General features: G+C 46.2%; 1 protein-coding gene and 1 pseudogene across 1 annotated transcript; one reads left to right on the forward strand and one right to left on the reverse strand.

Annotated features, from left to right (window-relative positions):
• Nucleotides 1–4,644: 4,644 nt before the first annotated feature.
• On the reverse strand, nucleotides 4,645–19,508 carry LOC128067368 (elongation of very long chain fatty acids protein 6-like; annotated as a pseudogene).
• Nucleotides 19,509–19,769: 261 nt separating this feature from the next.
• Nucleotides 19,770–23,945, forward strand: ADCYAP1 (adenylate cyclase activating polypeptide 1). Its single transcript, XM_052660600.1, has 4 exons — nucleotides 19,770–19,879; nucleotides 22,031–22,162; nucleotides 22,573–22,671; nucleotides 23,756–23,945. Exons 1-4 carry the CDS (start codon nucleotides 19,770–19,772, stop codon nucleotides 23,943–23,945), a joined length of 531 nt encoding a protein of 176 aa, XP_052516560.1.
• The last annotated feature ends 911 nt before the right edge of the window (nucleotides 23,946–24,856 follow it).

A 24,856-nucleotide genomic window follows, 5' to 3' on the forward strand; every position in this document is an offset into this window, starting at 1 on the left:
TAAATAAATGTTTTCAAAACCTTATCCACAAACGACTAAGGGATTTTTTTTTTTATGGTTTTAGAGCTGTTATATATGAAATTGTTGACTCTGTAAGTAGTGTTTAACTGTGAATAAATACTATCAATGTAAATAAAATTTACATGATAGTTTCTTTGTGATTTTGGAAGGAATGGGAACAAAGAATCCAATTTAGACCAAACTTGCAATGTCTCCTTGTGATCTGGTGGCCAGAAGTCGCTATTAGAAATTGTGCTGGTTAGTTTTATATGTCAACTTGGCTAGGCTATGGCAGCCAGTTATCTGAACACTAAGTCTCATTGTGAAGGTATTTTGTAAATGTGATTAACATATCCAATTAAAAAAAATCTGATTATTTTGTTTTATTCTGGGGGGCCATGTGGCATGTGATCTTAATTTCCCAACCAGGATCAAACCCACACCCCCCTGAATTGGAAATGTGGAGTCTTAACCACTGATGTGCATGCTAAGTCACCAGGGAAAGTCCAACTTTAACATTTTTTTTAAAGAAAAGGTGTTTGTCTATTTATTTAAGGCTGCCCCGGGTCTTCGCTGCTGCCTGTGGGCTTTCTCTAGTTGTGGCAGCAGGGGCTTCTCCTTGTGACGGCTTCTCCTGCTGCAGCTCTAGGGCATGTGGGCTACAGTAGTTGCCGCTCCCAGGCCCAGGTGGGATCCTCCCAGTCCAGGAATCAAACCCATGTCCCCTGCATTGGCAAGCAGATTCTCAACCACTGGACCACCAAGGAAGCCCCAGGTTCAATATTTTAAAAGAACATTCTAACACTCTTTAAAACCACTTTGGTTTAGGTCACATGGAGACACTCCCGGTGATTGCCTCTGGTGAAAAGGACACACAGTAGGGCCTCCTTGGGTTAAGGCTCTCAGCCATAGGGTGGACTAGACTGCTGTCCACCCTACTTAACATCCATTCAGATATGCCCATTTCTAGAATTTCAAAACCATCAGCTAAAAACAACTCTTTATTCAAATGACTTTGAGATCGAGGCTGCACATACCATGACTGAAAACAAACGGAGTTTAAACTTTCCCTACAGACTTCTCTGTACTTTGTCAGGAATAACTGATATGAAATCAATGCCTTAGACCAATGGTTCTCAACATTCTCCTCCCCTTTTTAAATTTTTATGATAAGCACAGTGATTTTCAAAAGCAGTTTAACATGTATATCTATAACTGAATTACTTTGCTGTACAACTGAAACAATATTCAGTCAAAACAGACTCTTTGCGACCCCATGGACTGTAGCCCACCTGACTCCTCTGTCCATGAAATTCTCTGGGCAAGAATACTGGAGTGGGTTGCCATTCCCTTCTCCAGGGGATCTTCCTGACCCAGGGATCAAACCCAGGTCTCCTGCAATGCAGGCAGCTTCTTACTGTCTGAGCCACCAGGGAAGTCCAAATCAACTGAATTCCAATTAAAAAAAAACAAAACAAAACAGCTGGCAAAGCAGTCGCAGCTCACATTCAAGTCTGCAGTCTTAGGTTAGTGAGCTATTCTCGTGAGTGGCAATGCCTCACCTGCTACACTCTCATCTTTTTTCTTTTTGGCTGTGCCCTGTGGCTTGTGGGATTTTAATTCCCTGACCAGAGACTGAAACTGCAGCCCATGTGTTGGAAGCTCAGAGTCTTAACCACTGAATGGTCAGGGAAGTCTTAAGATTTTATTAATTTAGCAACACCTTGGTCTTCCACTGACAGCCTTATATAAGAAGTGTCTGTTGTGAGCACCTCCAGGGAATGGCCATCACATACTATTGCTCTGGTGCATGTAAACCACGCAGACAGCTTAACTCAGAGTGGTCGGTCTCTACACCATGCACTGAGTTGGCCCAGTAGCTCCTTGTTTTAACACGCTGATGTTGCATCATGAGATTGCAAGACATTTCAAAAGCATTAGACCTGGCTGACAATTACCTTAAATTGCAATGCAGGAGATACCGGTTCGACCCCTGGGTTGGGACGATCTCCTGGAGGAGGGAAACGGCAGCCCACTCTAGTACTCTTGCCTGGAGAAATCCGTGGACAGAGGAGCCTGGCGGGCTAAAGTCCATGAGGGCTCCAAGTGTTGGGGATGACTCAGCAACTTAACAGCAACAAAATACAGCCTTGTAGCCACTTCCGTTCAGCATGTTTATTAAGGTTATCACTTTTTAAACCTGGCTTTATTGTATTTATGTACCTTCTTTTGTTTATTTTTATTTTTAAATTAAATTTATTTATTTTAATTGAGTTATTTATTTGTCTACGCCAGGTCTTAGTTGCAGCATGCTGGATCCTTTTAGTTGCCACACGTGAACTCTTAGTTGGGCATGTGGGATCTAACCAGAGATTGAAGCTAGGCCCCCTGCAGCTGGAGTGCAGTGTCTTAGCCACTTTACTTCCAGGAAAGTCCCTTCCTGTCTTTTTTTTTTCAGACCATTCACACAGAATGGCATACAACTTTATTCTTTTCAATTCCACACATAGACAAGATGCTGAGAAAGCCCTTGTCATCTCTGACAGAGAAGCAGAGCAGTTCTGTTTCATGAATGACAGCAGCATTGAAGCTAAAATAATATAAAAATAATTTGAAAAATCCCTTTTCTGTACACACTCAAAGCAAGAAAGCTAAACAGCTTCTTTTTCTGCTAACCTGAAAACATGTTTCTATTTATTTGGGCTTTAAAGTTTGGTGGTCTTCACATCTGTGCGTATATATGTGTGGTTATGCATGTCTAATCTATGCAGTGTGCTGCTGCTGCTGCTAAGTCTCTTCAGTCGTGTCCGACTCTGTGCAACCACATAGATGGCAGCCCACCAGGCTCCGCCATCCCTGGGATTCTCCCGGCAAAATCACTGGAGTGGGTTGCCATTTCCTTCTCCAACGCATGAAAGTGAAAAGTGAAAGTGAAGTCGCTCAGTCATGTTTGACTCTTAGCGACCCCATAGATTGCAGCCCACCAGGCTCCTCTGTCCATGGGATTTTCCAGGCAAGAGTACTGGAGTGGGTTGCCATTGCCTTCGTGTAGTAGCCCCTAATTTTTATCTAGTTTGTCTAATCATTAAGCTATATAACCAATTAGAATACTATTACATCACCTTGAACAACTTGACATAATTGCTTCTTTGAAATACAGGAATGTTTACACATTTATTTGGCTTGTAAAGGACTGAAATATTTCAGATATGATAGTATCTAGCTTTTTTAAAAAGAATATGGCTCTTAATAAGTTGATTTTTGAATTCCAGAGCGTAAGTCCCTTTTCAAAAAATTTCTGAAGCTGACTCAAAGTAGGAAGAATGTCTTCTGATTTGGCCAAAAATATGGTGAATATTTTATATCATTTAAAATTTGAAGAATAAGTCTCGAAGGGGGCCGTTTGTATGCCAACTGTTCAGCTCCACTTGCCATGAAGTGTGTTTGTCAAAGTATCTCAGCTTGACCAGCAGAGGGCACTTTAAGCACCTCTGCATTGCTTTAGGGAGCAAAGGCAGACGGTGCAGAAACACAGTGTTCACCCAAGATCAAGAAGAGCACTGTGGGTTGCTTTGTGAAATTCACAAAAATATAGAAAATATGGACTGTACCACAGGGTTTCAATTGGAAAGTTATGTGTGGAGTCAACTATGGAGGGGTGTACTTATTGTCTCTTGTATTGATCTTCGGCTCATTCCTCTTTCCCAGCTCAAGAACTTCGGTGTAGGGCCGCAACTTTTTACAGGTAAGAGAGTCTATTTTTTCAAATAATTTGGTTGAGTTGTCTGTTTTCTATTCTATATTTATTCTTCTGTTTGAAAGTCCAAGGCAACTGAACAAAGGATGCTGTGTCCTACCCCATTTAGGGGTAGAAATAAAACTATCAGAAATACTGAGATTGGAGCCGCCCTTTCAGGAGTTGGGCGGCACTGTTTCCTTCCTCCCAGGGAGAACCCTGGGAAAATATTGTGCCCCGTTTTGTTATGGTGAACTCACTAGAAGGGGAATGAGTGCTATGAAGGGGAACGAGTCTTTCTCTTAGTTGAAATATAGTTTATCATCTGTTTTCTCAGGAGGTGATTAAGACATCTTTTCTCATGGGGGCTACAACCCATAGCCTTTCTGAAAAAGTACTTTCAATTCTGCAAAAGTGTTACTCTAGATATACACCCCGTGTCGCTTCCATTTTTACCTTTTTTGTTGGCTCCAGTTTAGTGTCAAAAAGGATTAGAAAGGATTGTATGTATGTGCTCACATGGTTTTTAAGTAAACTTATTTGATCCTTAGAGAAATGTCACAGTAAATTCATTTTTTCCATATACTGTTAATAGCTTGTTTGCCTTCTTGCTGCCTCCGGCCCACTTTGTTCTCATTTGTCCTAGAGTTGACAGATCAAGAGGGAATGGGGTCTTCCAGCAGCAGTCCTTGAGATGGAGGTGTACTCAGCGAGTCCTCACCTGAAAAAGGATCACTAACTTACTGGGTTAAGTCAACCTAACTATCCCTAAACTGCCTTGGGTTGTGTGTTTGCTCGTATGTCTTGTTTTGTTTTAGCTGCACGATATGTGATTCCTTGTGCCATTTTCTTTCGTCTGTTATTTTTCTTGATGACCCTGAGCTACGGCTTCCTCCTCAGTTCCTACACTAGTCAGCCTTCGTTGCTTCCCTCATCTTGCTGGGGATGTAGGCCTCGAAGAAGAAGTAGCAGAAGAGCACGAAGTAGCTGAGGTACATGAGCGAGGACCAGGAGATGTTCTGGAAGTGAGAGTGACACTGCTCACGCTGCATCCACTGGGAGACCAGGTAATTAGTGACACAGCCTATCAGCCTCTGAATGATCTGGGACAAGGTGATGAACACGGCGAACTTCCGGGAGACGTGGAAACCCGCCGCTCGGAAGGCATAGCAAGAGTGCGTCACAGAGAGCACACTATATAGTCATAAACCAACCACCCCCAGCAACTACGTCCTTGTAGGAGGACCAGGAGTACAGAAGCACAGTGATGTGGTGGTATCAGGGCAGGAAGCTCAGCTTCTGCTTCCTCAGAATAATGAATATTGGATCTCCTAGTTGGGGTGCTTTGCTTAGCACAAATGCATAAGCCCAGAATTTGCTGGCAGGTCCATTGTAAAGACCCTGGTCACAAACTGAATGCTTCAGGCCTCTGGTCATCACAGTGTACACCATATAAGCACCAGTTCGAAGAGCACCAAATATACTGAAGACTGCAAGGGTCAGAGACCAGAGCACTAAAGGCTTCTTCAGTTCAAATTTCGCCCGCTTGTTCATTAGGTGCCGACCACCAAAGACAAAGGCGGCATACAGAGCAGAAAACAGGAAAGATTTCTTCCAGTTTTCCTACACCCACTGGATGGCTTCATTCTCAGTGAACTGCTTTTTGAATTCATATTCTTGTAAAGTCAACACTGACACGTTCACTGGGGCTGATCTTCGAAGTCGCTACACGTTCTCTGCGCCTCTGCTCCCCCTCTCCGGGACTCTCCTCCTCCTGGCGTCCACATCCACCGTAGGAGGAAATGAAAGCCTTGCGGTCTTAGTCCTTCCAGTCTTTCCAAAGTGCTTCCCAACAAGGTATTAATTCTATGCAGAAATCCTTTGAGGGCGACCAGACTGATATCCCAATTTAAAGATGAAAAGCAATAGCAAAATGGAAGCTGAGGCTATATGTATAAAACAGATAGAGATGATGCCGGCGCTTGCAAGCAGGAGTTCAGTTCAGTTTAGTCGTTCAGTCGTGTCCGACTATTTGCGACCCCATGAATTGCAGCATGCCAGGCCTCCCTGTCCATCACCATCTCCCAGAGTTCACTCAAACTCATGTCTATCGAGTGGGTGATGCCATCCAGCCATCTCATCCTCTCTTGTCCCCTTCTCCGGCCCCTAATCCCTCCCAGCATCAGGGTCTTTTCCAATGAGTCAACTCATCGCATCAGGTGGCCAAAGTATTGGAGCTTCAGCTTCAGCATCAGTCCTTCCAATGAACACCCAGGACTGATTTCCTTTAGTATGGACTGGTTGGATCTCCTTGCAGTCCAAGGGACTCTCAAGAGTCTTCTCCAACACCACAGTTCAAAAGCATCAATTCTTCAGTGCTCAGCCTTCTTCACAGTCCAACTCTCACATCCATACATGACCACTGGAAAAACCATAGCCTTGACTAGACGGACCTTTGTTGGCAAAGTAATGTCTCTGCTTTTGAATATGCTATCTAGGTTGGTCATAACTTTCCTTTCAAAGAGTAAGCGTCTTTTAATTTCATGGCTGCAGTCACCATCTGCAGTGATTTTGGAGCCCAAAAAAATAGTCAGCCACTGTTTCTACTGTATCCCCATCTATTTGCCATGAAGTGATGGGACCTGATGCCATGATCTTTGTTTTCTGAATGTTGAGCTTTAAGCCATCTTTTTCACTCTCCTCTTTCACTTTCATCAAGAGGCTCTTTAGTTCCTCTTCACTTTCTGCCATAAGGGTGGTGTCATCTACATATCTGAGGTCATTGATATTTCTCCCGGCAATCTTGATGCCAGCTTGTGCTTCCTCCAGTCCAGCGTTTCTCATGATGTACTCTGCATATAAGTTAAATAAGCAGGGTGACAATATACAGCCTTGACATGCTCCTTTTTCCTATTTGGAACCAGTCTTTTGTTCTGTGTCCAGTTCTAACTGTTGCTTCCTGACCTATACACAGGTTTCTCAAGAAACAGGTCTGGTCATCTGGTATTCCCATCTCTTTCAGAATTTTCCAGTTTCTTGTGATCCCCACAGTCAAAGGCTTTGGCATAGTCAATAAAGCAGAAATAGACATTTTTCTGGAGCTCTCTTGCTTTTTTTGATGATCCAGTAGATGCTGGCAATTTGATTTCTGGTTCCTCTGCCTTTACTAAAACCAATTTGAACATCTGGAAGTCCACGGTTCACATATTGCTGAAGCCTGCCTTGGAGAATTCAAGTATTACTTTACTAGTGTGTGAGATGAGTGCAGTTGTGTGGTAGCTTGAGCATTCTTTGGCATTGCCTTTTTTGTGTGACTATGTGAGAGCCAAGGATAAATCCAAGCTTTACAGTGAAGTCCCCTCCATAAGTATAGCTTGGCAGTGACAAAGCCCAGAGGGGAGGTTTGGGCAGAGAGCCTGAGCCTGCCCTCTGAGTCTACCTGTGGGCTTGCAGGAGAGCAGTTTTTAATGCTACCCAAGCGCTCAAGATCTCCAAGTGCTCAAGAGATAAGCAGAATTTTAATGATCCCCAAGTGCTCAAGAGATGAGCAGGACTGGCTGAGAGAAGGCTCACGGCTAGAAGTGGTCTCCAGGGACAGGTGGCTCTAGTGGTAAAGAACCCACCTGCAGAAGATGTCAGAGATTTGGATCTCCCTGGTGTCAGGAAGATTCCCTGGAGGAGGGCTTGGCAACGCACTCTGGTATTCTTCCTTGAAAGTCCTATAGACAGAGGAGCCTGGAGGGCTATAGTCCATGGGGTTGCAGAGTTGGACAAGAGTAGAGGGGGGTGGGTGTCCCTGGAATTTACTGGGGAAAAAACTTCCTGGATTGACTGACTAAAAACGTGAAATGATGTCTGATTTGACTGAGTTTACCTAGAAATTATTAGATGACCATTTCTGCTGTCGTGTAGTAATAGAAGCTCAAGGCAGAAATGAAATTCACTTACAGGAAAATAAAGTACAGTTTTGCATATTTGAGTTTACAGCTGTAAAAATCCATTCTTTTCTAGGCAGTCAGTTCAGTTCAGTTCAGTTGCTCAGTCGTGTCCAACTCTTTGCGACCACATGAGTCGCAGCACCCAAGGCCTCCCTGTCTATCACCAACTCCCGGAGTTCACTCAAACTCATGTCCATCAAGTCGGTGATGCCATCCAGCCATCTCATCCTCTGTCATCCCCTTCTCCTCCTGCCCCCAATCCCTCCCAGCATCAGAGTCTTTTCCATTGAGTCAACTCTTCGCATGAGGTGGCCACAGTATTGGAGTTTCAGCTTCAGCATCATTCCTTCCAGTGAACACCCAGGACTGATTTCCTTTAGTATGGACTGGTTGGATCTCCTTGCAGTCCAAAGGGCTCTCAAGAAAAAGCATCAAATCTTTGTTGCTCAGCTTTCTTCACAGTCCAATTCTCACATCCATACATGACCACTGGAAAAACCATAGCTTTGACTAGATGGACCTTTTGTGACAAAGTAATATCTCTGCTTTTTAATGTGCTATCTAGTTTGGTCATAACTTTCCTTCCAAGGAGTAAGCATCTTTTATTTTCATGGCTGCAATCACCATCTGCAGTGATTTTGGAGCCCCCCAAAATAAAATCAGCCACTGTTTCCCCATCTATTTGTCATTAAGTGATGGGACCGGATGCCATGATCTTAGTTTTCTGAATGTTGTGTTTTAAGCCAACTTTTTCACTGTCCTCTTTCACTTTCAACAAGAGGCTTTTTAGTTCCTCTTCACTTTCTGCCATAAGAGTGGTGTCATCTGCATAACTGAGGTCATTGATATTTCTCCCAGCAAGTCATCTCCCAGTCTTGTTTTTGCTGATTGTATAGAGCTTTTCCATCTTTGGCTGCAAAGAATATAATCAATCTGATTTCTGTGTTGACCATGTGGTGATATCCATGTGTAGCATCTTCTCTTGTGTTGTTCAAAGAGGGTGTTTGCTATGACCAGTGCGTTCTCCTGACAGAACTCTATTAGCCTTTGCCCTGCTTCATTCCGTACTACAAGGCCAAAAATTTGCATGTTACTCCAGGTGTTTCTTGACTTCTTACTTTTGCATTCCAGTCCCTATAATGAAAAGGACATCTTTTTTGGGTGTTAGTTCTAAAAGGTCTGGTAGGTCTTGCAAGCAGGAGTAGCTCCCCAATTCTCTATGAATTGCTTCATGGTGGTGCATCAGGGTAGTTGTCAGTATTTCCCAGCATCCTCTGGGAACGGATTTTAGCCCCTCAGGCTCCTCTGTCCATGGGGATTCTCTTGGCAAGAATACTGGAGTGGATTCTTTCCTGGTAGCTAGCTGGTAAAGAATCCGCCTGCAATGCAGGAGACCCCAGTTTGATTCCTGGGTTTGAAAGATCCCTTCAAGGAGGGAATGGCTACCTACTCCAGTATTCTGGCCTGGAGAATTCCAGGGACTGTATAGTCAGACATGACCGAGTGACTTTCACTTTCTTTCTGGGAATTACCTACACCTTTTGTGGGAGAAGGGATTATACCATATATATTAGTTTCCTAGAGCTGCTGTAACAATGTAGCACAAACCAGATGGCTCAGAACCACAGAAATTCATAGTCTCATAGGTCCAGGGGTTAGAAGTCCAAGTTAAGTTGACAAGACCATCTGCTTGGTGAAAGCTATTGGGGAAGGAAACTTCCTTGCCTCTTCCAGCTTCTGGAAGTCCCAGACATCCCGTGTCCCAGTATTCTATTCTTTCCATTAAAAATTACATAGCAGTGTGGTTTTTAAAAAAATTATTTATTTCTTTTTGGCTGCACTGGGTCTTCACTGCAGTGTGTAGGCTTTCTCTAGTTGTGGTGAGGGGGGCTACTCTCTAGGGGAGTACAAGTTTCTCATTTCAGTGGCTCCTCTTGTTGCGGAGCACGTGCTCGAGGGAGAGGTGGCTTCGGTAACTGCAGCACTGGGCGCTAGAGCACAGGCTCAGGAGTTGCAGTGCAGGGGCTTCATTGCTCCAAGGCATGCGGAATCGTCCAGGATCAGGGATTGAACCCATGTGCCCTGCATTGGCGGGCAGATTCTTAACTGCTAGATCACCAGGGAAGTCCCAGTAGTGCTTATTTCTTTGTGTTTATATACTTGATATTTATTCCTCTTATGTATTATTCATCAGCACAACACTGTTTTAGTTATTGCAACTTTATCACATTTTTAAATACTTGTCAGTACAACCTTATTCATTACTTATCGCTTTAAAATGTCTTTAAAATGATACTTACACATAACCTCTTCATTTATTTAAAATGTTCAGAAAAAGCAAGAAGAGTTATTCAAAATACTGGCTTAAAACTCATGTTTTGTTAAATAATCATGTGCTTTTTATGAAAGCTGATGCTTTTCCCCCTTTAATAATAATGGTGGGACTTCCTTGTTGGTCCAGTTAAGACTCTGCTCTTCCAATTCCGGGGTGTGGGGTCAATCCCTGGTCTAGAAACTAAGTTTTGGAAACTAAGACCTCACATACCTAGTGACATGGCCAAAAAATAAAAATAAATAAATAACAATAAGAATAATAATGTAATTAAAATAATGGTAATTGTACAGTAAGCTCAACATTCAGAAAACGAAGATCATGGCATCTGGTCCCATCACTTCATGGCAAATAGATGGGGAAACAGTGTCAGACTTTATTTTTTGGGGCTCCAAAATCACTGCAGATGGTGATTGCAGCCATGAAATTAAAAGACTTACTACTTGGAAGAAAAATTATGACCAACCTAGATAGTGTAGTCAAAAGCAGAGACATTACTTTGCTGACTAAGGTCCGTCTAGTCAAGGCTATGGTTTTTTCTGTGGTCATGTATGGATGTGAGAGTTGGATTGTGAAGAAGGCTGAGTGCTGAAGAATTGATGCTTTTGAACTGTGGTGTTGGAGAAGACTCTTGAGAGTCCCTTGGACTGCAAGGAGATCCAACCAGTCCATTTTGAAGGAGATCAGTCCTGGGATTTCTTTGGAAGGAATGATGCTAAAGCTGAAACTCCAGTACTTGGGCCATCTCATGCGAAGAGTTGACTCATTGGAAAAGACTCTGATGCTGGGAGGGATTGGGGGCAGGAGGAGAAGGGGACAACAGAGGATGAGATGGCTGGATGGCATCACAGACTCGATGAACATGAGTCTGAGTAAACTCCGGGAGTTGGTGATGGGCAGGGAGGCCTGGCGTGCTGCGATTCATGGGGTCCAAAAGAGTCGGACACGACTGAGCGACTGAACTGAACTGAACTGAACTGAATGAGAAGACCAAATGGTAGGAGGAAGCACAGTAACTTTGGAAACAGCCAGTCCTGAGTAGGAAATTTCACTTTGCCATTTATTAGCTGTGTGTTTTGGTGAAGTTAGTTCACTTTCAAGAGTCTCAGTTTATCCACTGGTAAAAAAAAAAAGAAATAAATGTACCAAATCTATCTCCCAGGACAGTCGGAGGATTAAATGGGACATTGCTAACACAAAGCAAGTCACTGCTGTTAAAGAAGCAGCCCAGAAAATGTAATTTTCCATCTCTTATGCTGGTCTAGGATCTATTCTTTGTAAAACATTTTTATATATATCATCTCATTTGACTCACAAAAGTCTTGACTCACTGGCAATCATATGATTTCTGTGGTATTAAATTATACAATGATTTAATAAGATATGATGATGAATGATATGATGGGTATTAAATGGTGTTCTTATGGAATAATTCTTTTTTTTTTTTAACTTAAACACATCACTGAAACTTCTGCTACACTCTTAGATATGAAATCATTTTAAATAATGACTCAGGATGGCAATGTTTTTAACCTTTCAACAATTTGATGACATAAGTAAGAATGTGGGCACATTAATGGACATATTTTTAGAAATATATTTATTCCATAAAGCAAAGTTCATAAGTATGTGATGTTCGTAATCTAACAAAACCAATTTCTGTTGTGTTAGTAGCATCTGATTCCCACTAAACACAATTTTTATTTAAAAACTAATAAGAAAAGAAACGTATTTTCAGTTAAGACAAATCACAAGTTACATGTCATATTTAATTAGTAATTTGTGTTTGTAATTTGTATAACAACTCTGGAATAAATAAATATGTACGCTAATATATTATACTACTGTCTGAAGTCAAATGAACATGTAAACTAGTATGATATATTCTGTCAATATATATTAGTATAATATAGTACTGTCTGAAGTCACTGAGACTTTGAATCTCTACTTTGTCCACAGTTTAACTTTTGTTTTAGGTTGGAAGGATTTGTTACAAAAGAAACCACTTGCCGCACACAGTAAACAATTTGAATATTTGGTAGAGGATTGACTTAATTTCAATGTACAATCGTTAAGAGAAGAGAAATAGAAACAGTAGAGAAAAGTAAGAGCACATACATCACCAAATTGGGCTGACCAACAAATATCCAGACTTGAAAACTGCTGAGAAGACCCTGGTTAACAGCAATCTGGAGTCCCAGCTGGGAGAAGGTCTCTGGTGGTGTGTCCATCCCATGGGTAAGACTTCAAACTGCAGTTTTGGGGGACTCTCGATTGTAATCCCAGGCTGAAAACTGATATCATCAATCAGTTTGCACTGGGTTTACTTTACCTTTTTTTTTTGACAATGCTCTTTGTTTCATTTTGTGAGTCACAAGATTTTCCAGACCCTGGGGGCTGGCCAGGGCTCCTGGGGGTTGAGAAAATTCCAAGCCTCACTTCCTCTCTTATCAAAAGTGGGGGCGTGACTTGCTAGTAGCAGTCGGTGAGTTCTTGGGCACATAAATCCAGGCAGTGTTCAGGCAGGTCAGAGGCCTGCTCTGTTCTGTTCCTGAACAGGACTACCTCCATTTTAATTTCTCTAACAACAATGTAGTAGTTGTGTGACTTTGGGTAAGTTACCTAAGTACTTGGAGTCTTAGTTTCTCATCTGTAAAATGGATTAATAGTCGTATCTAGAAAGGAGATTGAGGGTAAAGGAAATAACTCTAATTAAACAATTATCATAGTAAGTGTTCAATAGATAATTATTTTTGCTATTGTACTGTTATTGCTGATATTGACTGATAAGGAGCAAAATCATGCAGCCCCATTGGAAGGAAGGACTTAAGGTAATTTAAAGAAACAATAATTGAAGCTTTAAAATAGTAAACTCATGGCAAATATAGTTGTATTTCAAGAAGTTAATAGTTTTTTTAAAAAAAATTAAACCATGCCTGTGTATGTTTGGGTGGAAAGAAGAACTGGTTAAAAAGTACTTGTAGAGATAGTATTATTAACACAAGGTGCTAGTAATAAGCTTAATGAAAACCAAAAGCTCCCAAATTATTACAAACAGGCCTATATTCACAGATAGATAAGGCTGAGTTTGAATACAAAGTACAGAGGTTTGGGATGCTATGACCATACAACCATACAACCATATCCCTTTTTGATTTATGCAAAAAAGTCTTGTTTTATTTTGCACACAGATCTTCCTTCAAACTTTTTCAGAGGCTGTCACAAAAACTAATTTAAGATATTGGGTTTCCTGGATCCTATCCAAGCTTTTCTTCCTGCATTTAAGACTTGTATGAGCAGAATATTAGAAGACTTTCTTCTCCTTGGTTTTTAAGAGGACGTGTTCTGGAAATCTCAGGAGAATCTGGAAGGTGCTGCACAGTGAAGTATGGGGTATATATTTTTGGTACCCAGGATAGGGGAGGAAAGCCCTTCTTTTCTTCCCTTCTAGGTTCTTTGGTTGAGCTAATTAAATTGATGTAAGATACATTAACAAAAGGAAAAAATCCACATTTAATTCGTGTGTATGGAAGCGCATAGAAATATGAGACGATAAGAAGAGTATAAGAGACTACGAGTTCAGATAGCATCATCAACACAATGGATATGAATCTGTGCAAACTCCGGGAGATAGTGAAGGACAGGGAAGCTTGATGTAATGCAGTCCATGGGGTCACAAAGGGTCGAACAGGAGTTAGTAACTCAACGACAACAGCAACATAAAACCAAAGCAGGAAGTTTTATACCTTCCAGATAAAGAAAATAAATAAATTAGTGAAGAATTGACAAGACAGAGAAGTTTGGATTTGGGTAGTAAATTAGGGTAGAAGCAACAAGGGTTGCTTAGACAGCCTTCTTGGCCCTCAACTCTCTATCTCTGATGATGAACATGCCCCTTCTGCTTCCTGGGACAGGGAGGGTACCTTTCACATTGCAGATTTATTTCCTGCTTTCAGGGTGACAAAGCAAGCTCAGAGTGTTTTTCTTGCACCAGCTGTTTCTTAAGTAGCTTCAATTCAAAGTAATCAATATGCCAAAGCGGCATATTTGGGGCAGCATGCCCTGAACCCCATCACCAGTAAACTATGGTCAGAGAACCAGACCTTAGAAGAACCATATACATGAGGCGGTTGAAATCACCCAAACCTGCAGCAAAGGTTCAGGCCCAGTTTTTGCTTCTTGAGCATCTGCTTCATCTTAAACAACTGGCATATATGTATGACTGAGTCCCCTTACGGTCTGCCTGAAACTATCACACCATAGTTAATTGGCTATGCTCCAATAGAAAATAAAAAGTTTAATTAAAAAAAAAAAGAAGAAAAGAAAGAAGAAAAAACTAGCAAAATCTCCTGGCTTTGTGAACATGCAATTCTATTCTTGAATTGAGAGGAATACTTTTGTTCATGTGGTTTGGAAAGGTTTCCCTTGGCTGACTGTTTTCAGAGTGGGTGAAGCACCAAGTTCTGAAGGTCAGAGAAGCCATGACACATTCTGGCTAAGCTCATCAGCTCCTTTGTACATCCTGAGTTCAGAGGGGCATGATGCAGGCAGTCCAGTAAATGATGGTCATGATGTTCCACTGCAGAACATTCGGGGTTCCCTACAGGTATAATCGGTATGAAGTGAGTCATGAGTCATCACATTTACAGAAGAGTCAGAAGAGAAAAAGTCTCCAGTGAAATTGAATACAGTGTTGCAATTTACTCTCATCACTCATAGGAGAGGAGGAAGTTTTGCAAGGAGATTGCTCACTGAAAAAGCTTACTGTAGCCTAGTTCCTAGCTAGGTACTGAATAGAAATGAATGGAATGAAAATATAAGACTTTTCCAGTCTGGTTTAATGTTATTTATACCAGGAGTGTATGAAGATAATGTGCGCAAACATGTCCTTTCATGTGGTTAAAAAAAAAAAAAAAATCCATGGGGTAGGGGATGCGGATGGTGGCTGTACAGAGCAATGGGGAGAAATACACAGCCAAGAAAGGAAAAATGAACGCATGGTAATTATGCAGGATGAGTAGCTAGGCCAGAAGGAAAGTAGTGGAAGTCTTACCCTAGGAAGCTGAGTCTTGTTTATGCCAGGTATTTGCCAATGCTATGAAGCCATCTGCAAATTCAAACTCATAGATAGACATATTCCTCCTATTTGAATACAAATCACGCTTTTTCAAGGGCTTAAGGGTTCTTTTTTAAAATCGAGAGCTGTTTAAGGATTCAAGGCTTGACACTTCAAGGAGACTGATAAGTCTGTGACCAGGGAAAACAAGTTAGGCAAGTGTTAGTCTGACTTGTAGCTAGCTAGCATCCACCATTTCAGACCAGAAGTTTGAATGCTTCCATATCCTAAGGATGAATGGGACACAAAGGAGTTGATACATTACGGATTTGAAATTCAAGGTCTTTGATCAAACACCAACATATATTCCAACAAATACTTCCAAACAGTTTCTTCTGGATAGCTCCCGGCTTAGCCGGAAACTGCCTGCCCTCTGACCCTCCGAGAGACCTCCGTGAGACTTTTCAGGTGGCAGATTTCCGCGGTACCACCAGTTCTTCTAACCGAACATAATTCCAGTTGCGGGCCATTCTTCGCTTCCACAATCGGGAAAGAAACTTTGCCACCTTGGAATCCTCCTACCTGGCCTGGTGAACATTGATGGTAAGGGGTGGGGCGATTGGAGAGAGGATTGGCGTTGCTTTGCGTTATTTATAAACAGAAAGTTCTGTCTCCCGAGTCCCCTCTTCGGATCCTCCCCTTCCCCCTGTGTCACTGTCAATTACACCTGGGCGATCTGATGGTTTCTCTCTTCTTTGCTTACGTAGTGAGTGAACGAGCCCACGTCTGCTGCCGCGGTCTCCTGCGCGGGCCTGACCGGGACCCCCTGTCACCTCGCGCGGGGTGACTCTGGGTCTCTCCATTCCGGGCGTGATGCGCACCTCCTCCTCTCTGCATCCCTAAACCCCCAGACACAAGGTCTCCTCCTCACTCCCGCCGAAAGCAGCATTGATGCTCTAATTAGACCACTCCCGAGGTTCGAAGCAAAAGACCACTTTCCGGCACCGGGGGTAGTTTTGGTCTTTGAGACGTCGGTCGCCCCCTATTCCTCTCCATCGAATAGGGAGCAGGAAGGGCCTGCGCTCGCGCCCAGGGTCTGCCGAAGCAGCCGAGCAGCCCCAGACCCATGAAGTTCTGGAGCCGGGTCCAAAGCTTCTAGATCCCTCTCTTCCTCAGCCTTCCCAGCATCTCCCCTCCCAGAGGCCCAGGAACTTTCGAGAACATGATAACACCTTTGCCCTTGGGACATCAAACTCGCCTAGTTGGAGATGCTCTGTGGGAGGAAAGTTCTGCAGGACGACCCTATCATCTCGGGTTCGATTGTTCCAGGCAGCTGTGGATCGGGGCTGGGCAGGTCTTTGGATGGTGTTGAGCAATTCGTGCGTCTCGGAAGCTTTGTTGTTTTTGAAATTCAGTGACCCAGAATCTCAAATTCTCTTAGTCTTTCACTTGAGGGGACGGGTTCTGGCCTGGAAGCTGGTAATCCTGGGGTGCGGGATCCTGAAGTCTGCGCTCACAGGGTCCAAGCCGAGAACAGTCCGGTGGCACAGGCTTTGTGAAACAGAGGCGCAGGTCGGGTTCTTGTGTGTGCGTGTGGTGTGTGTGTGTGTGTGTGTGTGTGTGTGCGGGGTGGGGGGGATGAGGCGGCGGGGGTGGTGGGTTCCGTCATCCTCCGCACGAAGTTAATGGTGTTTATGGTTTTCCCCCTTTAATAGGCCGTGAAGTCAACAAACTCCCCACATGGGGGCTCCCTTGACTCAAGTTGAGTCGTGAACTGGTACCAGGAGTCTGGGAAATTTTCAGATGTTTCTACAGATTGAACTCATTTCAGAATTCTCGTGGGAGGGAAAAGGAAGGATTTTAATCGGGTTCACCTTTGACGTGAAGCGAGGCGGAAGACAGGAAAGCCACAGTCGGTAATAGCTGCGGGTGCTTTAGTGAGAGAGCTGGATTATTTCCGCTGGATTATTCGGTCGTGTCTTCACCGCCGGCTCTTTGTGTGCGAGCTTACCCAGAGGCAGAGGTGGACACGGAGCACACGCATGTAAACACTGCAGCCCAGATCAGCAAACACAGGAGATGGAGAAAAAGCGATTCATTCCCGTGTAGATGTGGCTTTAATCTTTACTGCAAATGGGCAATCTGAGTATTCCCAGGAATAAACTAAGAAGTGACAGTTTCTGGCCATTCGTGGTGAGAACGAAGCAATCTAAAGTTTGTCATCCTGGAGAAAATATTAAATCTCCAACAAGGAGGAAAGGCATTGAGAATGAGAAGCATTCTAATTTTGTCTTAGAAGAAGCATGCAGAACTAATATAGCTTGTTTAAATGTTAGATCTAAATCATAGTAACAGGAAGCACTCCCACGAAATTGCCATTTCCTCTAATTTTTGTTTAAGATCCAAATAATTAAAATGCACACTAATGGTTATTGATGGCTCTGCTTCCCTTTTAAAAGAAATAGACCTGAGTTCTCTTACTGGAGTAGAAATTTACAGATCTTCTTAAATAACTCCAGGCCTTGGAAGCCTCTGGGTGGATGTGGTGTTCCCTTTGGGCTTTCCTCTTTCCACCTCATTTTCAGTTAAACATTTTTAGCCACCCCCATGGAAGGGGTTCCTGTCGAAAACCCTCAGGGAGTGAACTTGTACTGGGTATCATCATGCTTCCCCAGTCTGTCTGCCTTTCCTCACACAGAGCTCAAGTTGTAAATAAATGGGGAAACATATTTCTCACCCCCCAGTTCTTAAAATTTCAGTTTTCCTGTAAAATACAATTTTGCCATTTCATTGTTAACATTAGTAAGAGCCACAGAATGTGTGAAGGTATCCAAATAGGCCATGTAGAGATCCCCAAACCAGAACTAAAGGGCAGACATAAAATGCTCTTTCCTCCCACAGTAAAGGCAGGGGTCAGACAGTTGTCACCATTAAGGGCATTCGTGGACACTGCAAGGAAGGGACACATCTGAACAGTGGGGGGTACCTGGACAATGAATTGCCACATTATAAGGGTGCCACTACCAAATCTTCCGATTTAGAGGGTCTGGTGAAAAATTAAACTAGTAGCAATTTTCAACGCTTGCAGCATCTGCAACCAAATAGTTCAGCACTCCGAGCCTGGACAGCACCACAGGCCGGGTTTAGGACTCTTTCTTTCTAATCTATAACTCTAATCAATTCCACTCAGAGCCAGACTGTCAACCACAGCCAGACTCATTAGCGATTTACTGAAAGTCCTCCAAGACTTCCCTTTAGAAACAAAACGACTTCCACATTTAATTGTCTATCTAAAAGAACATAGGCAAGAAATTAGGAGATCTAAATTAAATTTATTAATAGGAGAGCTTGATGGTGCTTTAATTCCAGAGCCCAGAGCTCTGATTGCTGGGGCTTGATGAAAAAGCAAAAAGAAAACAAGAGAGACGTAGTTAAAAACATTTTTTTTTTTTTTACCATTCTCAAGATTCTATGAATTCTTTACCCATCCTTGAGAAGTGGGTAAAACTGAAAACCATCAAGGTAATTAAACTCCTTTAAATTGTACAGTATGAGTGAAAGGTGTTTATGAGAAGTCGATGACTCCGGATCTTATCCAGGAGGACAGCAGAGGATAGTTAATATGTTCCTTGAGGGACTAGGATGCTGACGTCTTTTTCTGATACCCGATCATTACGTGACTGAAAAAAAAAAAAAAAAGGAAGTCGTTCCACGTATAAAAATCGGAGCGCAACAGTGCAACAAAATATTCTGTACTTAAAAGGCCACAGGCAGACATATGTTGACAAGAAAGTCTGTTTTGAAACCACGTTCGGATAGATTTCTGCTAACTGCCCAGATAAATAGGAGCAGAGGGCTGGTCACCTCTGTAATAACCACCGGCAGCAGTAGAAGAAACCGCAGCTTCAGAAGCAGCCAGAGAGACTTCTGAGCAGCGAAGGCGCTGCCTGCTCGAGCTGCCTGGCCAGGCGGCTGCCCCAGACGCCGACTTCGCCGAGGCCCTCTCTCTCTCTCTCTCTCTGCTTCTTTCCTTATCACTTCTTTCTTCTCGGTGGACTTCAGGCCACTTTGTCTCCCACCCCCACTCAGCTCGTCGCCTCCTCCGTCTTCCTTCTCCATCTCTCCTCTCGCCCCCCTTCTCTCGGTGTCACGCTCCGTCCTAGTTCCGAGCGTCGTCAAACTTTTGAACAGAATAACAGGACTCAGCAAACAAGTCCTCCAGCTCCTCCCGCGGCTCCAGCTCGTTCCTGCGGCTCCTGCTCAGACGCTAACGCCAGACGGCGATGCCTCTTGGGTTGTGACTGCAGCGCACAAACTTGGAGAAGCTCTTTGCCCGCCGTCCTACTTGGCAGCAAATCCTCTCCTGGCAGCGGTAAGAGTTGGATGACAAGGAGGGTAAAAATCTTACCAAACAACTCACCTGATTGCTAATTCTTTCGCCGGCATCGGGGTACGAGTTAGCTTTTCTGGGCGCGAGCTCTGGCGAGTTACTGAGCACTGGATACATACAGGCGTATTTTCTAACTATAACGAGAAGGAAGTGGCGGGGCGAGCCGGCTTGTCGTTAAGCCGGATTCAACCCTGGGAGTCGGAGGGGAGCTCTGGGCCTCCCCCAGTTCGAGGAATTTCTAGGGGGTCGTGGGTGGGGGTGGTGGAAGGCCAGGGGCGTTGGGACTGCTGCGTGATCTCTTTCCCGTCCTGCGCAGAATGACCATGTGTAGCGGAGCGAGGCTGGCCCTGCTCGTTTACGGGATACTGATGCACAGCAGCGTCTACGGCTCACCTGCCGCCTCCGGACTCCGGTTCCCGGGGATCAGGTAGGTGCTGGCCGCCCGAGCGGAGCGGAGGCTGGGACTTGCCGTCCCCCCCCACCCCCCGACACCTCCTCGCGGTCGCCCTCCTGCAGTTCCTCGGTCCGGCTACTTCCGTCTCCCCATGAGCCCCCACTGCGCCGCCACCAGCCTGGGTCCGGTCGCGGGTCACTTAGGGGATCTGGGCCGGACTCCTCTCGGGCTCGGCGCCCGTCCCCCAGCCCGCCGCAGGCCCGGGGTCCCGGGTGGAGCGAGCGCACCTCGAACCCGCCGAAGAAACCTCCCCTCCCCCAGCCCCTCCCCTGGGAGGGGGGATGGGCAGGGCCCTGAGTTGACTTCTTTCCCCGATTCTTAGCTCGACTTCCGAGAACTTTGGCTCCGGCACCCAGGTTGGGGGGTTGAGAGTGATGCTCCCGTGGACTTGGCTTTGTTACGGCTTGTTCTAGGCTAGCGGGGCGGGGTCTCCCTCTCGCTCCCCGGCTCTCCCCCTCACCTCAGTTCGAATTCTTTCCACTGGAAGAGCTTTCTCTCAAGTGATAGGTTTTCTAGTTGCTTTTAGAGTCTTGGGGAGGGGGAGTGCTGGCCAGGTAGAGTTGAGAAGCGATATATGAGAAGGGAAACAAAGATGGGAGGGGGAGACACAGTTGAAACGGATGCAAAGGAGGAAAAGAAAGCCAGCTGGCAGGCAGTACTGGGAGGGTAGCCCTGCCCACCCCAGGCTGCAGTAACCCTGCCTTTTTTTTTTTTAAATTTTCTCCTCTTAATTCCTGGTTTCTAAGCGGTCGGTGCTGCCCGGGTTCTCCGCCGCAGCCCCAGAGTCCCGGGCCTGTCAGTGGGCGAGTGGAAGCTCATAGCGCGGCGCAGCACCCGCGCTCCGCGGCGCACCCGCCTCCGGGAGGCGAGGAGCGCGCGTTCTGCCCGCAAAGATACTCCTCCGAGCCGCGACCAAGAGCGATTTCCTCAGAGGTCGCTGACCACTGGTTTGGCCGGAGAGATGGGTTCTGGCTTCGGTACTAGGATTTCAGTATCTGGGCACGGAGTAGGGGTGGAGGTGCCCAGAAAGACCTGGAGACTCTGGGCAGCGGGACCAGGGCAGAGAGGCGCGTCGCCGAGGAAAGGCTGGTTGTGGGGCGGGCTCGCTGGTGTGCTTGCCTTGCCCCTACCTCTCCAGGGATGGAGGAAAGGCGAGGGGAGGAACGAATATGACCGATCCACCTAAAGAGCGCTACTTGCCTGGGCCGCTTTCCGAGTCTCTCCAGAGGCAGAAAGCGAGGGGGTTTTGTTTATTCACCCACCTCTCCCGTCCTCTATCAGGGATTGAGGCGGTGGGCAAGGGCGACTGGGAGATTTTGGCTTTCGGTGCCCTATTGACCCTTTCCCTTTGCCTCGGGGTTGAGACGTCCCGCCGCCCGGCCACCTCGAAACGACTAGCGCTAACTATCGACTTACTAGATTTAAAAGCCCTGTTTCACCCCTGGCTATTTTCAAAGTCCTGTGTGCCTGGTACTTTCTCCGGGCAAGACGCACTGGAGGGCACGGGCACGCCACGGAATGAGCCGTTGCCAAACAGGCTAAGTTTAGGGGCATCTATTATTCATGTTCTCGCCAGATCCTCTCCCGCCCGAAATAGAAGCCGGAGGTTCTCCGTGACCTACATCTGCGCGGGAAAGGGCTCCCCTGGGCTCGGAGGCTGGGTGGGGGTGCTTGCCCGCGTTGGCCGCCGGACTCCTCAGCCATCCACCCACTCTGGCTCCAGGCCTCTCCCCATCCGGTCCTCGGTTGGCCAGCGATTCTCTCCCAGGGCCTCTCCCGTCTCCGCCCGCCGCTCCTTGTGCGGGAGGCTTAAGAGCCAGGCCGGGGGTAGGAGTGGTCCTCCACGGCAGCCAAGTGTGCGAGGTCGGCAGAGACGTCTGGGCTTCCCAGTGCCCGTTGAGGCCGTGGCGCCCGCAGGGCGACCCTTCGCCCCCCGAGAGGAGGGATGGGAATTTCTGTGGGTGTCGTTTCCTCCTCCTACCCCTGTCCTAGAAGAGACAGTTCTCCGAGGGGCGTCTTTTGGAAGAAGGAACATCTTGAGAGCCCCTGTGGGTCTTTGGGTACTCGCAGAGGCGGGGAAGGACCCTACTGACCACTCCTTCTGCCCCCTGGCTACCCCTGCAGGCCGGAGAACGAGGCGTACGACGAGGACGGAAACCCGCAGCAGGACTTCTATGACTCGGAGCCGCCAGGCGTGGGGAGCCCCGCCTCCGCGCTGCGCGATGCCTACGCGCTCTACTACCCGGCGGAGGAAAGGTACCGCCGCGCAGCCGGGCACTGGGAGGGAGAAAGGGGCAGGGGATGGCCCATCGAGTAGGTGGTTTTTCATAAAAGCCCTCCAGTCTTTCTTCTCCCGGGCTGGTCCCCACGAGAGTGAGAGAAAGTTAGGAGCGGGCCGGTTTGTGTGGACAGGAGGGCCGCATGGGGACCGAAAGGTCTGCGGCCCAAGGAGCGGCAGTGAGTGCGCGCCCCGGCCAGGCTCCACACCTGAGGTCCTGGGAGGGCAGGACGAACTCTGGTTCCTGGTACTCACGGGACCATCCCAAGAGTTATTCCCTAGTGCCTTCCGGAGCGCTGGGGGGCAAGGGTGATTAGCGGGGGACTTGGGGCTGCCACTTGGGCACTGAGTCAGTGACCCCCGGGCACGCACTTTGCCTCCCTGTTAGAGATGTCGCCCACGGGATCCTTGATAAGGCCTACCGCAAAGTGCTGGACCAGCTGTCCGCCAGGAGATACCTGCAGACGCTCATGGCCAAGGGCTTGGGGTAAGAGTTTGCGAAAGTGTTAATCGGCGCGTGATGGCGCGCGCGCACGCGCCGCGGTGGGTGTGTGTGCCGGCGCGCGCTGGGGGGGGGGCGGGGCTGCTTCTACGTCCTTGCGTGCACGTGGGGCCGAGGGTGCGTCTGCGCCGCAGGGTCTACAGGGCGACCCTGCCACAGACTAAGGTTTAGGTACCGCGCCAGAAGTTTGCCCAGGGAGCTTGGGAATGAGGCGAGGAGGGAGCGGGCAGGAAAACCCGGATGTCTGATCCGTTTTGAATAATTAAAAAAAAAAAAGTTCCCCCCTCTCCACGCCATCAAAACCTTCAAGTTTCTTGGGACGTTTGACTTTTTTCTTTCCTCACATTTCTTTCACTGTTAAATTCAAATCGAAACAAACAAATCCTCAAATTTGGACACTTAAGGAAGCAGTTTTTGCTCATGCCAGACAAACCCAAAGCACAGGATTTGCGGGAGCTTCTCTCACCAGAAGGCAACGTTTGAATAGAGCCCATGGGACACCAGAATACGTTTTCCGCACTGAATAATTCATATGATGAAAAGTATTGCCTGCAGCCTGTCGACTTGTATGATTATCACGTTTTTCAACTTAGCGCGTAGGAGAGCAGTGCTCCCTTCTGACTGGGAATTGCGGGATCGATGTAAACTCCACGGCAACAGCCAACGGGAAATTCAGGGCTCTTGGGTGCTTTTCTCTCTGCGTGGGTGGGGGCGTCCGGGAACGGTTAGGACAATTGAGCGCGAAAGCACTGATGGTCAGATCTGAGAGGGCAGCGTTTGGAGAGGGGTTAGGTTTAAATCGCTCGCGTTTGGCCCGGGACCTCTTCCCAGGCCCATCCTATAAGGACTTGGTGCTCCGAGATCTTTGATGGGGAGGGAGTAGCGGGGGTTACCATCGCCGCCCTCCCTGCGACTGCTCCCTGGCGGGGCAGAGTGGCGCGCTGGGCGCGGAGAGCTCGCTCCCTCCACCAAAGATTCCCTCGATGGGTGGGGTCTGCCTGCTCGCCCCGCGTCTACTCACCGGGTGTCTCCCGCCCCGCCGCCCCCTTCCCGACCCCTCTCCTTGCAGTGGGACCCCGGGCGGCGGCGCGGACGACGACTGGGAGCCGCTCTCCAAGCGCCACTCGGACGGCATCTTCACTGACAGCTACAGCCGCTACCGGAAGCAAATGGCTGTTAAGAAATACTTGGCGGCTGTCCTAGGGAAAAGGTATAAACAAAGGGTTAAAAACAAAGGACGGCGAATACCGTACTTGTAGCGACGAGTTACCAGCTATCCTGTGTATACAGCCCTGACACAATGAGAAGTCGTTTTTCCCAACTGACTGAACTGTCATCGCTCCCGTGTTCTGTCCCACATGTATTTATGTATGAAGTCAAGCCATTAAATGAATATTTTGATAATAATATTGTTTTTCTTTTTACGAAGCACTAGAGAATGCACAGATATACTTTGTGGACCAATTATTGATATTGACATATATATTACGAATATATAAAGAGTATATATATATATAAGTATAATAGAGAGCCGTTCATACAGTGTGCACAAGGACTGAAGATTCGCCTGAGCTGTTTGTTTTTATATAAAATAAATAGAAAAATAGACAATCATTGTTTTGAATATTACTCCTATTTTTGTAAACTGGAATTAAAAGGGTAGTATTTTTATCCACAATAGGCCTGAAGATATTAATCCTGACCATTTGCTACTGTACATAATCAGTGATGCCCTGCTCCAGGGAGACTTTGAGGTAATGATTTGGGAGGATTGCTGAAGGTCTCTCTTTCCCAGGGAGTCTCTGGGGCAGGCTGCTTCAATCCCAGCTGAACTCAACTGAGGCTCTGTCTACCCCTTGCTGGGTGGCAATGCCAATACTTCCGCTTTCTTTGATTCTATTTTTATGTGTATTTGTCTCTCTTCAGACTCTCAGCCCACAAGGAAATTCTCCTGATAAAACAACAGCTGGATCTAAATTGTGCTTCTCCCCAGAATTCATACTACTCCCTGGGGGAGGAGTTGGGGGACTGTACAGAGAAGAGAGACTTGACTAGGAAGCTCTCTTTTCTGTACTTCGGGGGACCCCAGTATCCCAAGGTTAGGGCAATTGGAACATAGTGGGAATATTGGAAAAGGCAGAGCATAAGGCAGTAGGGGGAGGACCCTGGA

This window comes from Budorcas taxicolor, chromosome 22 (genome assembly GCF_023091745.1).
Source record: "Budorcas taxicolor isolate Tak-1 chromosome 22, Takin1.1, whole genome shotgun sequence".
NCBI lineage: Eukaryota > Metazoa > Chordata > Mammalia > Artiodactyla > Bovidae > Budorcas > Budorcas taxicolor.